The sequence below is a fragment of the Capricornis sumatraensis genome, chromosome 8 (assembly GCF_032405125.1).
Source record: "Capricornis sumatraensis isolate serow.1 chromosome 8, serow.2, whole genome shotgun sequence".
In the NCBI taxonomy this organism is placed as follows: domain Eukaryota; kingdom Metazoa; phylum Chordata; class Mammalia; order Artiodactyla; family Bovidae; genus Capricornis; species Capricornis sumatraensis.
In genome coordinates, this window is record NC_091076.1 from 93,161,524 (window position 1) to 93,176,210 (window position 14,687).

The 14,687-nt window shown below is 46.1% G+C and overlaps 1 protein-coding gene across 1 annotated transcript; it reads left to right on the forward strand.

Annotated features, from left to right (window-relative positions):
- The first annotated feature begins 95 nt into the window (after positions 1-95).
- On the forward strand, positions 96-8,666 carry RUNDC1 (RUN domain containing 1). Its single transcript, XM_068978111.1, has 5 exons — positions 96-593; positions 4,213-4,371; positions 5,346-5,544; positions 6,003-6,122; positions 6,514-8,666. The coding sequence occupies exons 1-5, from the start codon at positions 96-98 to the stop codon at positions 7,377-7,379; spliced, it is 1,842 nt and encodes a 613-aa protein (XP_068834212.1). The 3' UTR covers positions 7,380-8,666.
- The last annotated feature ends 6,021 nt before the right edge of the window (positions 8,667-14,687 follow it).

A 14,687-nucleotide genomic window follows, 5' to 3' on the forward strand; every position in this document is an offset into this window, starting at 1 on the left:
GCCCCGCCCACCCGCTACCAGGGTTTCCCAGCTGGCGCGCCGTTGCCATGGCAGCAGGGGGGGCGCGGCTGACGTGCGGCGGCGTTTCCTGAAACATGGCGGCTGTCGAAGCGGCTGCGGACCCGGTAACGGGGCTGGTGGGCGCTGGACCAAAGGCGAAGGACGAAGAGGAGGAGGAAGAGGAGTCGCTGCCGCCGTGCGAGGCAGTGCGCTGGGCGCCAGTGGGGGCGGTGGCGGAGGCCGGGCCCGGGGCGGCGGTGTTCTCCGAAGAGGCGGCGGCCGAGGAGCCCGGAGTGGTCCCCGGCTCCCCGCCGGACTCCCCCGGCCGGACGCTGAGGCGGCTGCGGGCCGAGAGGCGGCGGTTGGACTCTGCGCTGCTCGCGCTGTCCTCGCATTTCGCGCAGGTGCAGTTCCGCTTGCGGCAGGTGGTGCGCGGGGCGCCGGCGGAGCAGCAGCGCCTCCTGCGCGAGCTCGAGGACTTCGCCTTCCGCGGCTGCCCTCACGTCCTGGGTTACGGGGGCTCGGAGGACCCCGCCAGCGATGATGGCGACGGGCTGCCGGGGGACCGACCACGGTTACGGGGCGAAGACCAGGTGAACAGCTGGGGCCGGGCCCCGAGGGATATGGGAATAGAAGGCTGGGTGGGTGGCGATGTTAACTCGAAAGCAGGTAGCATTGGTGAGGAACCGGCTAGTCTATGTGGGTATGCGTGTCCCAGAAGAGACCCGACAGAGACCAGACAGAGAGGCCTGGGAAGCTGATGATAAGAGGTGTCCACCAAAGGTGTGGAAAGAGATGCAGGTGTGATGACATAAAAGGGAAAAGAGGGATGAGCGAGAAGAGTATTCAGACAGCAGAGCAACCAGCTGAAACAATACTGCTCCCACTCACCTTGTCATTGCTTCCAGTACCTAAGTCTTGAGCACGTTTGCTGATAGAATACCCCGACCCCAGGGATTGAGAAAATTGGTTAGCGAAGAGCAAGCGAACTGAAATCCATGGAAATTTAGATCTACTCCTTATCTGTGCTTTCCTAGAATCTAGAGAATGTCTTTTATCTTCAGATTATCCTGTGTGAGAGCTTTGGTAAACAGTAAGGTCTCCGTAATTGAAAAAAATACAACTCCTGATTATATAAATTTACTAATGCTGGTATTTTTAAACTCCTTCCCATCCTACTTAATAACTAGATATTCTGAAGGAAGCACCTTTGGCAGCTGTACAAGATTCATTCAGTTAGCTGACACTAAGTACTGAGAATTTGTATGACATCCACAGGCAACATTTTCTTACAGTTTTTGAACCTCTGTAAGTGCATAATTGTAGATAGCTTGTAGCTTGTTGGGCTTTCTTTTTCCCACCTTTTTATTGTTTAGGTTACAATCCACATGTGGCTTTCTTCCCACTAAAATTGGTTTTAGCCAAGAAGACTTATCAGTAGCAGATATTGACTTGCTTATTTTAATCTGAATGTTTCCAGTACAATCCTGTGTTTGCTGTACCACCCTTCTCTCCACATACCCACAGCTCCTTGCACAAATCCCCAAATTGCCAGGCTTTTAAGGAACAAATAGGATAGAATTACTGTGGTTGGGCTCTGGTCAGGAGTGAGGAGCACCAAAGGTTCTCTGTGGAGGTTTGGCTGTTCATTTTTACTTTTGGAGACACAATACAGCTGAAAAAAAAAAAAAGTTTTGAGATCAAACACCTGATGTGCAGCTGCAGTCTTGTGTGCATATATTGACACGTGAACAAGTAGCACCAAAGTGGGGATGTGTTTGAACCAAATGATTTAGTATGTATCGGTTTCAGTTTTTCAGGTTTTTTAACCAGTATTTTATCTCAATTCATACTGGAAATTATTTGTTATTTCCTGTCTTGCACCAGAGCTCATTGTTCTCACCTAGTAAACTTGTTTGCCCATACTCCCGTAGATAGGTACTCAGTAATTACTGTCGCAGGTGAAGCGTTCAGCTGGTACACTCATGAAAATGGAATCAGTATCTATGACTGGTTTCTTTCTTCCTGGATTTCATAGCTTGGGAAGGCTTACAATGAAAGCAAAAGTTTGCTACTTCTTTCCCTTTGGGCCAGTTAAACAACTTTCACCATAAGAGTTCAGTATTTAGTTATGTGTCCTTCTGAACATGATTGAGTTCAGTAACATACAGCAAATGTATACTGAGAGCTTACCCTGTGCCAGACACTGAGCTTGGCCCTGGGGGTACAATCAAGGCCTTTGCCCTTAAGGAGTTCATAGAACTGGGGAGACAGACCCCTACACAGATCTTTAAAATGTAACATGAGCTGCCGTAAAAGTGTGTATAAAATACAGAGGATGTGGTCGGTTATGCCTGAGGAAATCGAGGAAACCTCTTAAAGGATATCTAGGCCTTCATTCAGTGGGGGAGAACAGGATTCTGAGAAAAAAACTGCGACTTTGGGAAAGGATTGGAGAGCAGTATCCCCCGAGAAAAGGCTTGCTTTTCTATTGGACAAAACTAAAGCAAGAGGCTTGCTTTTTTAAGTAGCTAAACAAAAGTTAATTTGTTATTTTTCATTTGTTCTCTCTCATACCTTACTTCTGGAGGCCTTGGTAAGTACCATTTTCAGATTAAATTTAATATCCTATAGATATCTAGGAGAAGGCAATGGCAACCCACTCCAGTACTCTTGCCGGGAAGGTCCCATGGATGGAGGAGCCTGGTAGGTTTGCAGTCCACAGGATTGCTAGGAGTCGGACATGACTTCGCTTTCACTTTTCACTTTCATGCATTGGAGAAGGAAATAGCAACCCATTCCAGTATTCTTGCCTGGAGAGTCCCAGGGACGGGAGAGCTGGGTGGGCTGCCGTCTATGGGGTCACACAGAGTCGGACACGACTGAAGCGACTTAGCAGTAGCATAGATATCTAGTTTAAAATGCAGAGTTACACCTGCAAATAATTTTCTGCTTTTGCTTTTTATACTCAAGAAAGACAAGGGAGGGGCTTCCTGGGCAGTCCAGTGACTGAGACACTGCAGTCCCATTGCAGGGTGTGTAGGGATCCCTCATGCTGCACAGTGCAGCAAAAAAAAAAAAAAAAAGGCAAGGAAGAATCAGTTTTTGAGAACATACTGGCAAGACTTTACCTCTCCAAAGAGTTTTTGTTTTGTTTTCTTGCCATACAGTACTGCATTTGGGATCATAGTTCCCCAGAGATTGAACCCACACCCCCTGCAGTGGAAGCACAGATTCCTAACCACTGGACCACCAGGGAAGAACCTCTCCAAAGGATTTTTAAGCATTTAAATGAAGAACTGATCCAGTGGCCAACAGTGAAAAAAGGAGTCACTGTTTAGGGAACCTTACCAGCCTTTTTTTTTTTTAAGAAAACTTATTACCTTCCCATCCCTATTACTTGGCTTTAGATTTTTTTTTCACTGCCTTAGGCACTTGCATTTATTCATTTGATTTTGCAATATATTGAAGGAGCTTCGACCTTAAAAAACTAGTTATGAGTTACCAAGCCGTTCTCTACACCCTTACCTCCAGATTCTCTTGCACAGTTTGGCTTCCACAACTGTTCAGGAGAATTGGCTATGGAGGATGGCATGTTTAATTCCTGGAAGGCTTCCTGGATGAAATAAATTGTGTCAATCTTAACTAGAACTTTGTGGGGTGGGAGGGGGAAGCAGTGTTAACAAAAGGCTCCATTGTATTCATATCCTATTTCCAGTGAAGGAGAAATTCTTAAAACACACATTTAATATAGTCTCCCGGATGAAATAATTCTTTTTGAGTAGTCAGTCTCATGAATTCTGTTGGAGAAGGCAATGGCACCCCACTCCAGTACCCTTGCCTGGAAAATCCCATGGATGGAGGAGCCTGGTGGGCTACAGTCCATGGGGTCGCTAAGAGTCGGACATGACTGAGTGACTTCACTTTCACTTTTCACTCTCATGCATTGGAGAAGGAAATGGCAACCCACTCCAGTGTTCTTGCCTGGAGAATCCCAGGGACGGGGGAGCCTGGTGGGCTGCTGTCTATGGGGTCGCACAGAGCTGGACACGACTGAAGCGACTTAGCAGCATCAGCATGAATTCTGTATTTCATTTGGGTTACTTGGGAGCATTTTACATTTTACTAGTTGTTGTTGGCTTAAGAGGATTCTTAATATGTTCTGACTTTTCCTTTTCCTGTGAAATCGACCTAAATCTTTTCCATTCTTAGAGTGAGCAGGAGAAACGGGAACGTCTGGAAACCCAAAGGGAGAAGCAAAAGGAACTGATCCTGCAGCTCAAAACCCAGCTCGATGACCTGGAAACATTTGCCTATCAAGAGGGCAATTATGACTCCCTTCCACAGTCCGTGGTCTTGGAAAGACAGCGGGTGAGCAGACCTTGAGGCTCCTCCTTTACTGCCTCGGGTTCCTCTGTCCCTTCCAGCATTCACAGGATAGCCCTTCCCATCTTGCTCACCCTCGGCCTCACCACTGGCCCAAATCAAAGGGAAATGTTACTACTACCTGGGACCAGTCTTTATTCACTCATGGAAACACAAGTGCCAAAGCTTTCTAATATGATGATGGAGCCTTTTTTTTTAAGTGGTGGTGGTTATTATTAATAGTCATATAATACAACAATAATTTCTTTCATTTGATCATTAAAACCATTCTACTTGGGCACTTCATAGTAGTTTTATAAACTAGTTTTTTCCCCTAGCACCCATTGAGAAATATTCCAGGACTCCTGACTTTAAAGCTGTATGTGCAACACCTGGGCAGACAGGTAAATCTGCTGGTCGGAATACAGCCTCTCCTGTGTGTTTGTCTTCCTGGAGCCGTGATGTGGCTGTTTTTCTGGCACAGCTGGAGTTATACATTATATGGTTTTCACATTGTTCCTCATATTGTCACTGGAATATTTTGGCTGTAACATGCCTGAGTATTTTGCAGAGCTTTTCCTTTAGTTGCCTAGAATAGCGTAAAGGGGGATGAGAAGGTCTAGAGACTAGGGGAAATCAGTATTTATTCTCTTGAAGGCCATGAGGGAATCTACTTATGGGGCTTTTGGGATCATCAGCCACTTTGGATCATTCACACTGTTGTTCTCCTAAGTGAAGGTTACCTGGCCAGGTAGAAAATTTGCAGCAAGAAGAGCCATTCTGTTGGAATTAAGTGTCCTTATGTCTATAAGAGAAGTAAAGGGCCTGTACCCTCACCTTGATCAGCAGTTGCACCATTTTGTCCACAAATTTGATTTCCATTTAAGGGTAGAAGGGAGGCGACTAGTCAAGATTCTCCTTCTCCCTAACCCTCTCACTGAAAATTCCAAAGGGTGTGCTCATGGCTTTGGTCTTGGTAGGTGATCATTGATGAGTTAATAAAGAAACTGGACATGAATCTGAATGAGGACCTCAGCTCACTGTCCACTGAGGAGCTTCGACAGCGTGTGGATGCTGCTGTGGCTCAAATCGTCAACCCAGCCCGAGTGAAAGAACAGCTGGTTGAGCAGCTGAAAACTCAGATCCGAGACCTTGAGATGTTCATCAACTTCATCCAAGGTCAGAGCAGATGGCTGGACGTCATCATAATTATATGTATTTTTGAGTACTAACACCTAATAGGGTCGGTCCTTGATGAACTGTTAAAAGAAGTTTGATCACTTGGTAAGGGAGCCAACACAGTGGCGTGGAAAGGACATGGATTTTAGAACCATAGAGTTAAAATCTCAGCCCTGTTGTTCACCAACTTCATGTCCTTCATGGACTAAAGAGGGTAGGCAGTTTCCTAACCTCTTTAGTCTGGCTCTCCTCCTCCATAAAATGATGATTCATGTTTCCTCCCCTGAGCAAATAGTTACTGAGTCAGCTAGTATATTGCTAGTCACTGTTCCACAGAATGAAATACTATTTGTAAAAGTCTTGTCACACGGTAGGCACTAGTAAATAGTATTTCTCCTTTAAAAACCTGCCAAAATGAGGCTAAACAAGGGTCTTCTCTTCATAACCTCTGATTGCAGATGAAGTAGGAAGCCCATTACAGACAGGGAGTGGACACTGTGAGTGCAAGGCTAGTGGGAAGACAGGAAGTGACTCCAGCAGAACTGGCAGCAGCAGACTGCCCCCAGGAAACAGCAAAAGTAAGTACAGCTTCCAGAATGGACAAATCTAGAGAGAGAGAAAGTGGACTAGCAGTTGCCTAGGCCTGGGGATTGGGGAGAAATGGGGAATGGAAAATGCCAATGCTACATGGTTTCGTTGGAAGAGGATGGTTGCACAACTCTGATTATTAAAAAACAAAACTGAATCATACACTTCTAATGGGTCAGTTGAATGTTATGTGAGTTATATCCCAAAATAGTTGTTATTAACCAAAATAGGTAAGTCCAGTGCCATCCTGGGTGGCTCTTGGCTTCATGCAGGACCTGTACTGTAGGTCAGAAGCCAGACTGAATCTCAGCTTCTAAGCTATAGGTGGCACGTCTGACCACTACAGCCTCTCACTGATGAGTTACTGTGTTTCCTACGCAGCGAAGGCAGAAGATGTGAAGAGAGTTCGGGAGACAGGGCTGCACCTGATGCAGCGAGCGCTGGCAGTGCTGCAGATCTTTGCCGTCAGCCAGTTCGGGTGTGCCACGGGCCAGATCCCGCAGCCCCTGTGGCCGAGGGGCCAGGGCGACAGGGACTACTCTCCCTTGCTGAAGAGGCTGGAGGCATCAGTAGACAGGGTGAAGCTGCTTGCCCTGAGACACCAGGCGCATGACCATATCATCAGCTCCGCCAGCCTCCAGGACCTGTCTCTGGGAGGCAAGGACGAGCTGACCATGGCTGTGCGGAAGGAGCTGACAGTGGCTGTGAGGGACCTGCTGGCCCACGGGCTGTACGCCCCCTCACCAGGGATGAGCCTCGTCATGGCCCCCATCGCCTGTCTTCTGCCTGCCTTCTCCTCGGCGCCCGAGGCCATGCACCCCTGGGAGCTCTTTGTAAAGTACTACCACGCTAAGAACGGCCGCGCGTATGTGGAATCCCCAGCCCGAAAGCTCTCACAGTCTTTCGCCCTGCCTGTCTCAGGAGGCACTGTGGTGACGCCCAAGCAGAGCCTCCTGACAGCCATCCACATGGTGCTGACGGAGCACGACCCTTTCAAGCGCAGTGCAGACTCGGAGCTGAAGGCCTTGGTGTGCCTGGCGCTGAATGAGCAGCGTCTTGTGTCCTGGATGAACCTCATCTGCAAGTCGGGGTCGCTCATCGAGCCCCACTACCAGCCCTGGAGCTACATGGCACACACAGGCTTTGAGAGCGCCCTCAACCTGCTCAGCCGCCTCAGCAGCCTCAAGTTCAGCCTCCCTGTAGACCTGGCTGTGCGCCAGCTCAAGAACATCAAAGACGCCTTTTGATGAGAGTGCCCTGGCACCAGACCAGCACCTTGCTCAGTGGGGATAGATGGCTCGTCTTCTAGGGTAAAAGCAAGGATTAGGAGGAGGGGCTAAAGACATTTTCACCAGCCAGATAATACAAAGTCTGTTTTCCCCATCAACTAAGCATCTCAGAAAGATATGCTGGAGACCCTCTTGTTAAAAGCTTCAGCCCTGGTGTGTGTGCACATATGAGCACATGTACTTGAGCCTGTGGAAAAGAAGTCAGTCATGGGTACACCTTCGTCATGCCACACCTGATTTTTAGAAAATCCAGGTTGCTGTAACCATTCTCTTCACAGTGGTGAGTGAGTTGTTGGTCCTGGAAGAGATTTAACTTGAGGCTCCTGTCAGTCACGTTGGGAGTCATCTTCCTTCACTTGAAGCAGGTTTGTGAGAGTCCTGGGTCAGAATTTAAATTCCTTTTGTGAATACCAATGGCTCTGTCTTCCTGAGCCCAGGATCGGGGGAGGCCATGTCTGTTCCATAGCTTCCTCTAAAGCCGGGAGTGAAAGTATCCGAGAACAGTATTTCTAAGGGTATTAACCACAATAGTTTTTTTTTCGTGGTGCCATAAAGCTTGTGGGATCTTAGTTCCCTGACCAGGGATTGAACCCAGGCCTATAGTGGCAAAAGTGCCACATCTTAACCACTGGACTGCCAGGCAATTTCCCATGGTTGATTCTAATATGAGCCCTTTTTCACATAGAGGTAAGAACTAAATTCTGTCCCTGACAAGGTAGTCATGGCCTAGGTGATGGTCTTTTAGTTTCAGAGCTCTTTTACAAGGACAGACACCACCTGGTACCATCTGCCCTGGCAAGTAACCTTTTCTCTGTGCACCTGCCAGCTCCCAAGAAGGAAATGTGGAGTCCTGGAGGCTGCTTGGTGGAGGAGGTCTGACCTCATGATAGTACTACAGCAGGGGTATGAACTGTGGCCGATCACTGGTGATGGAGAAGGGGCTGAGCATTTCCTTGTAAAACTGACTCTAGATTGGTCATATTTGGTCTGTTTTAGCGTTTTTCGTTCATATCTGCTATTCAGCTTGCATACTGCTCTGGGACTGACCAAAGATGAGCAAAGTGTATCACCTTCTGGAAAGCCAAATAGGTTCCCCAGCACTACTGATTCAGCATCATTTCATGTATTAAATTGCCAGCTGCACTTTGTGTCTGCACTGTTATGTAGTGCATTTTAACTTAATTTTGGGGGGTAAAATATTATTTAAGGTATATTCTTGGTAATTCATTAGAATGAGTCTTCCTTCATGTGAAACAGGATAAGTGTAAAATATTGTGGAAAATGATAACCTGTGATTGCTAATAAAATCATAGTATTTTGTGTAGCTTCTCTGCAAAGACCTTAGAGACCATTGGCTTTGGTTTATAAGTCTGTCTGAGTGCTGTCAGCCCATCTGATCCAGATCAGTATTTCCTTGAGTAATGTCTGGCTCCTAGCCTTTCTGCCTCTTCTCTGCCCTCTGCCCCAGATCAACTCAGCTTTGGTGGTATTGCCCCCACCCCTTGAAAAATTCATGAAACAGTGCCCTTGGCATTTTCATGTCATTCTGTTCAGGCCTGCAGTCCTGTCCCCACAGCAAATCTAATGACACATACCACTTTTGGATTTGGCACTTTTTTTTTTTGGTTTTGCTGGGTCTTAATCGGAGCATGTGGGATCTAGTTCCTGGGACTGAGACCAGGCCCCCTACATTAGGAGCTCAGAGTCTTCACTGGACCACCAGGAAGTCCCAGATTTGGCACTTCTAAATTGATTTGTCTGGGGCTTCTCTGGTGACTCAGTGGTAAACAATCCACCTGCTAACGCAGGAGACACTAGTTCAATCCCTATCCAGGAAGACCTCGCATACTCAGAGCAGCTAAGCCTGTGCACACAACTATTGAGGCTGTGGTCTAAAGCAGAGGAGCTGGAACTACTCAGCCCACGTACTGCAACTATTGAAGCCTGTGTGCCCTAGAGCCCATGTTCTACAACAAGAGAAACCACCACACTGAGAAATGCGCTCCACAACTAGAGAAAACACCCATGCAGCAAGGAAGACGCATCACAACCAAAACTAAAAAAAAATAAAATCATATTTTAAAACTCACTCATCTGGGTACCATTTCAGTCAGTCAGTTCAGTTGCTCAGTCATGTCTGGACTGCGGCACACCAGGCCTCCCTGTCCATCACCAACTCTCAGAGCTTGTTCAGACTCATGTCCATCAACTCAGTGATGCCATCCAATCATCTCATCCTCTGTTGTCCCCTTCTCCTCCTGCCTTCAATCTTTCCCAGCATCAGGGTCTTTTCCAAGGAGTCAGTTCTTTGCATCAGGTGGCCAAAGTATTGGAGCTTCAGCATCAGTCCTTCCAATGAATATTCAGGACTGATTTTCTTTAGGATTGACTGGCTTGATCTCCTTGCAGTCCAAGGCACTCTCAAGAGTCTTCTCCAACACCACAGTTCAAAAGCATCAATTCTTCGGTGCTTAGTTTTCTTTATGGTCCACTCACATCCATACATGACTACTGGAAAAAACATAATGTTGTTTAGGGTGGGTGATAAGTGCTGTAGCCAGTATAATCCTCACAAAAACTTAACTGGTATGAAGGCTTTTATGCTAGCATCATGAGAAGCATTTTGTGTGTGTGTCTTCCAAATTTAATTCTCGCTACTTGTAAGGCAGAACAATATTATCCCCATTTTTGTAGTTGAGGAAACCTTACTGCAGATAGGATTAAATATTTTGTTCCCATTTACTTGTTGGAAGAGCTGGGATTTGAACTCAAGTTGCCCCAATCCAAATCCTATTATCTTTATACTGTTATGTTACCTCATTACATCAGGCTGCTTCGAAATCTTTTGTTCCTCTCTCTCCTTTATCCACTCCATCACTTCACCGTCACTCTGGGGACATCAAGGTATTTTCCACATACCTGCCAGAAATTTCAGCTGCCAAATGACTGGATTGTAGGGAGATGGACAGCCATTGTTGTGCCAAGTGCTTCATGAAACTTAAAGACGTGTAGAGACAGACAAACATGCCAGCCATCACACATCTACTAGTCACTGGTAACATCTGCAGTATAACTGAGGACAGAAGTCTCTGCTTGGCTTGGAGTGGGGCAGACAGGATGAAGGAGGAGAGAGAGAACTGTCAGCTCAGGTCTAAGGCTAGGCAAGATCAAAAGGGAGCCGTGGATATGTATCCAGTGAAAGTGCAGGGTCCATGGTATGATCTGCAAGGTGTTAAAGATTCCCAAAGTGCTCTGCCTTCGTTCATTCACTACTGACCACACACCAACTGCTTGGGCCAGGCTAGGTGCTCAAGACTTACCTCTCTCTGCCTTCAAGGAACAAGATTTAGCAAAGGAGACACCAAAACGATTGGAGATTTTAGTACCTTGTTAAATTGCTGGGATCTATCCTGTTTTTTATTTAGTAGCTCTGGGGTGGGGCCTCAGAAGTTGCATTTCTAACAAGTTCCCACACTTGTTACAGTTACACTGATCCTGCTGGTCTAGGGATCACACTCTGACAACCACTGTCCCAAACCAACTGAAATATGTTCTACAATAAATTAAGTGTGGACTGGATTGCTGAGGGAGCATAGAGAAGGAAGAGATGAATTCTGCCTGGGAGAATTCTACAGTGGCCTTGAAGGATGGATTGGGTAGGATTTTGCCTGGCTACAGAGGAGGCGAAGAATAAAGAAACATGAAACAGCCTGAGTGAAGACCCTGGGCTCAGAAGAGATTGGATCTTTGAGTAGTTGAGCTGGCTGGAACCTGGGGGGATGTGAAGGGTGGTGTGGAGGAGACAGGAACTTATACTGCAAGGAAGACAGGAAGGGAGAGTTCAAACTTTGGTTTGAGCCAACAAAGGATTTCAGGCAGATGAAGAGGCAGTACTGAAGTAGTGTGTTTAAGACTTTCCTGGCAGTACGATGAATAACACACTGCCTGCCAATTCAGGGGACACAGATTCAATCCCGGTCCAGGAAGATTCCACATGCCACAGAACAACTAACGAAGCCTGTGTGCCACAACTACTGAGCCTGAGCTCTAGGGCCCACAAGCCACAACTACTGAAGCCCACACACCCAGAACGTGTGCTCCACAAGAGAAGCCACCATCATGTGAAGCCCATGCACCACAACTAAAGAGTAGCCCCCCACTCTCCACAACTAGAGAAAGCCCACACAGCAATGAAGACCCAGTGCAGCCAAAAATAAACAATTATTTTTTTAAAGAGTTGTGTTTAGAGAAGTTTCTCAAAATAAGACCTGTAGCTCATGACTCCACTCCAGACCTGAATTGGAGTCTCTTCAGTTGGCGATGCATATTTAATAAATATCCCAAGCAATTTTGATCCACCCAAAGATTTGAGGAGGGACTGGAGAAAACTGAAGCTGGATCAGTTAGGGTGCTGGTGGAAAAAAATTGATTTAAAAGGTGAAATTCACAGGATTTAGTTACTAATTTGATTTGGAGAGTTTAGCATGTGAGAAGAGTTCAAGGCAATGGTAAGATTTCAGGGTTTTGTTTCTATTTTCCAAGAGAGAAACAGCAAAAGACACAGAAGCAAATAAGGGAGCTGAAAGAAGACCATGGAGGTGGAAATGGACAGGTTGTGTGGTGCAGCGCCAAAAGCACAGGCTTGGAAATGGGGGTGCCATGCTCTGTGGCACCAGTTTTGTGACTTTGCTGCTCTAAAACTGTCCTCTAATCTTTGAGAGGCCCAACTAGATAACCTCTGAGGTCCTTTCCAACTCTAAAACATCATATTCTGAGTTAAAACATTTTAATTTAATATAAAAATGTAAGTTCAGTTTAGTTCAGTCGCTCAGTCGTGTCCGACTCTTTGTGACCCCATGAATCGCAGCACGCCAGGCCTCCCTGTCCATCACCATCTCCCAAAGTTCACTCAGACTCACGTCCATCAAGTCAGTGATGCCATCCAGCCATCTCATCCTCGGTCATCCCCTTCTCCTGCCCCCAATCCCTCCCAGCATCAGAGTCTTTTCCAATGAGTCAACTCTTCCCATGAGGTGGCCAAAGTACTGGAGTTTCAGCTTTAGCATCATTCCTTCCAAAGAAATCCCAAGGTTGATCTCCTTGCAGTCCAAGGGACTCTCAAGAGTCTCCTCCAACACCACAGTTAAAAAGCATCAATTCTTCGGCGCTCAGCCTTCTTTATAGTCCAACTCTCACATCCATACATGACCACAGGAAAAACCATAGCCTTGACTGGATGGACCTTAGTTGGCAAAGTAATGTCTCTGCTTTTGAATATACTATCTAGGTTGGTCATAACTTTTCTTCCAAGGAGTAAGCATCTTTTAATTTCATGGCTGCAGTCACCATCTGCAGTGATTTGGGAGCCCAAAAAAATAAAGTCTGACACTGTTTCCACTGTTTCCCCATCTATTTCCCATGAAGTGATGGGACCAGATGCCATGATCTTCGTTTTCTGAATGTTGAGCTTTAAGCCAACTTTTTCACTCTCCTCTTTCACTTTCATCAAGAGGCTTTTTAGCTCCTCTTCACTTTCTGCCATAAGGGTGGTGTCATCTGCATATCTGAGGTTATTGATATTTCTCCGGCAATCTTGATTCCAGCTTGTGTTTCTTCCAGCCCAGCGTTTCTCATGATGTACTCTGCATAGAAGTTAAATAAGCAGGGTGACAATATACAGCCTTGACATACTCCTTTTCCTATTTGGAACCAGTCTGTTGTTCCATGTCCAGTTCTAACTGTTGCTTCCTGAAAATTAGAGATACCAAGGGAACATTTCATGCAAAGATGGGCTCGATAAAGGACAGAAATGGTATGGACCTAACAGAAGCAGAAGATATTAAGAAGAGGTGGCAAGAATACACAGAAGAACTGTACAAAAAAGATCTTCACAACCCAGATAATCATGATGATGTGATCACTAATCTAGAGCCAGACATCTTGGAAAGTGAAGTCAAATGGGCCTTAGAAAGCATCACTTCGAACAAAGCTAGTGGAGGTGATGGAATTCCAGTTGAGCTGTTTCAAATCCTGAAAGATGATGCTGTGAAAGTGCTGCACTCAATATGTCAGCAAATTTGGAAAACTCAGCAGTGGCCACAGGACTGGAAAAGGTCCGTTTTCATTCCAATCCCAAAGAAAGGCAATGCAAAAGAACGCTCAAACTACCACACAACTGCACTCATCTCACATGCTAGTAAAGTAATGCTCAAAATTCTCCAAGCCAGGCTTCAGCAAAATGTGAACTGTGAACTCCCTGATGTTCAAGCTGGTTTTAGAAAAGGCAGAGGAACCAGAGATTAAATTGCCAACATCCGCTGGATCATGGAAAAAGCAAGAGAGTTCCAGAAAAACATCTATTTCTGCTTTATTGACTATGCCAAAGCCTTTGACTGTGTGGATCACAATAAACTGTGGAAAAAAATGTAAGTATTGATACATAATTAGGGTGATAAACCATTGAAATGAAGTCCTGAGGGCTGCAGGGAAAATTGGTCCCCAAAGAGTCTCGAGAGAAGAAATGATGAAACCCTGATTGTTCCCATGGCTTGCCCAAGACCTACAGATTTGTAAGTGTTCAGATAAGCAAAAACTGTAAGATGGTTTCTCTTGAACTTGGAAGACAACTGCATTGGGAGTGTGGAGTCTTAGCCACTGGACCACCAGGGAGTCCCTGAAGAGTTTTCTTTGGCAAACAGTCTCATGGTCTAAGAGCTTCGCTGGTGGCTTAGAGGGTAAAGAATCCATCTGTGATGAAAGCGGGAAACCTGAGTTCGATCCCTGCAAGATCAAACTGGAGGAAGGAAGATCCCCTGGAGAAGGTAATGACAACCCACTCTAGTATTCTTGTCTGGAAAATCCCATGGACAGAGGAGCCTGGCAGGCTACAGTCCAGGGGTCGCAAAGCGTCAGACATGACGGAGCAACTAACACTTTGCTTTTGCTTTGCTTTTTGCTCAGTTACTTACTAGTTGTGGACTTGGGGCAAATTACTCAACCTCTCCAAACTACAGTATCTTCAACTGTAGAACAGAGATAACAGTATCTCCTAGTATTGTTATGAGGATCAAAAGATAATGTACGTAAATACATTACCTTGTCCTGACACAAGGCATGCAGCTCCTAGCATCACTATAATCATCTTTCACCTCTCTCTCTTTTATTTTGGAGAAGGAAATGGCAAGCCACTCCAGTACTCTTGTCTGGAAAATCCCATGGATGGAGGAGCCTGGTAGGCTACAATCTATGGGGTCGCAAAGAGTCGGA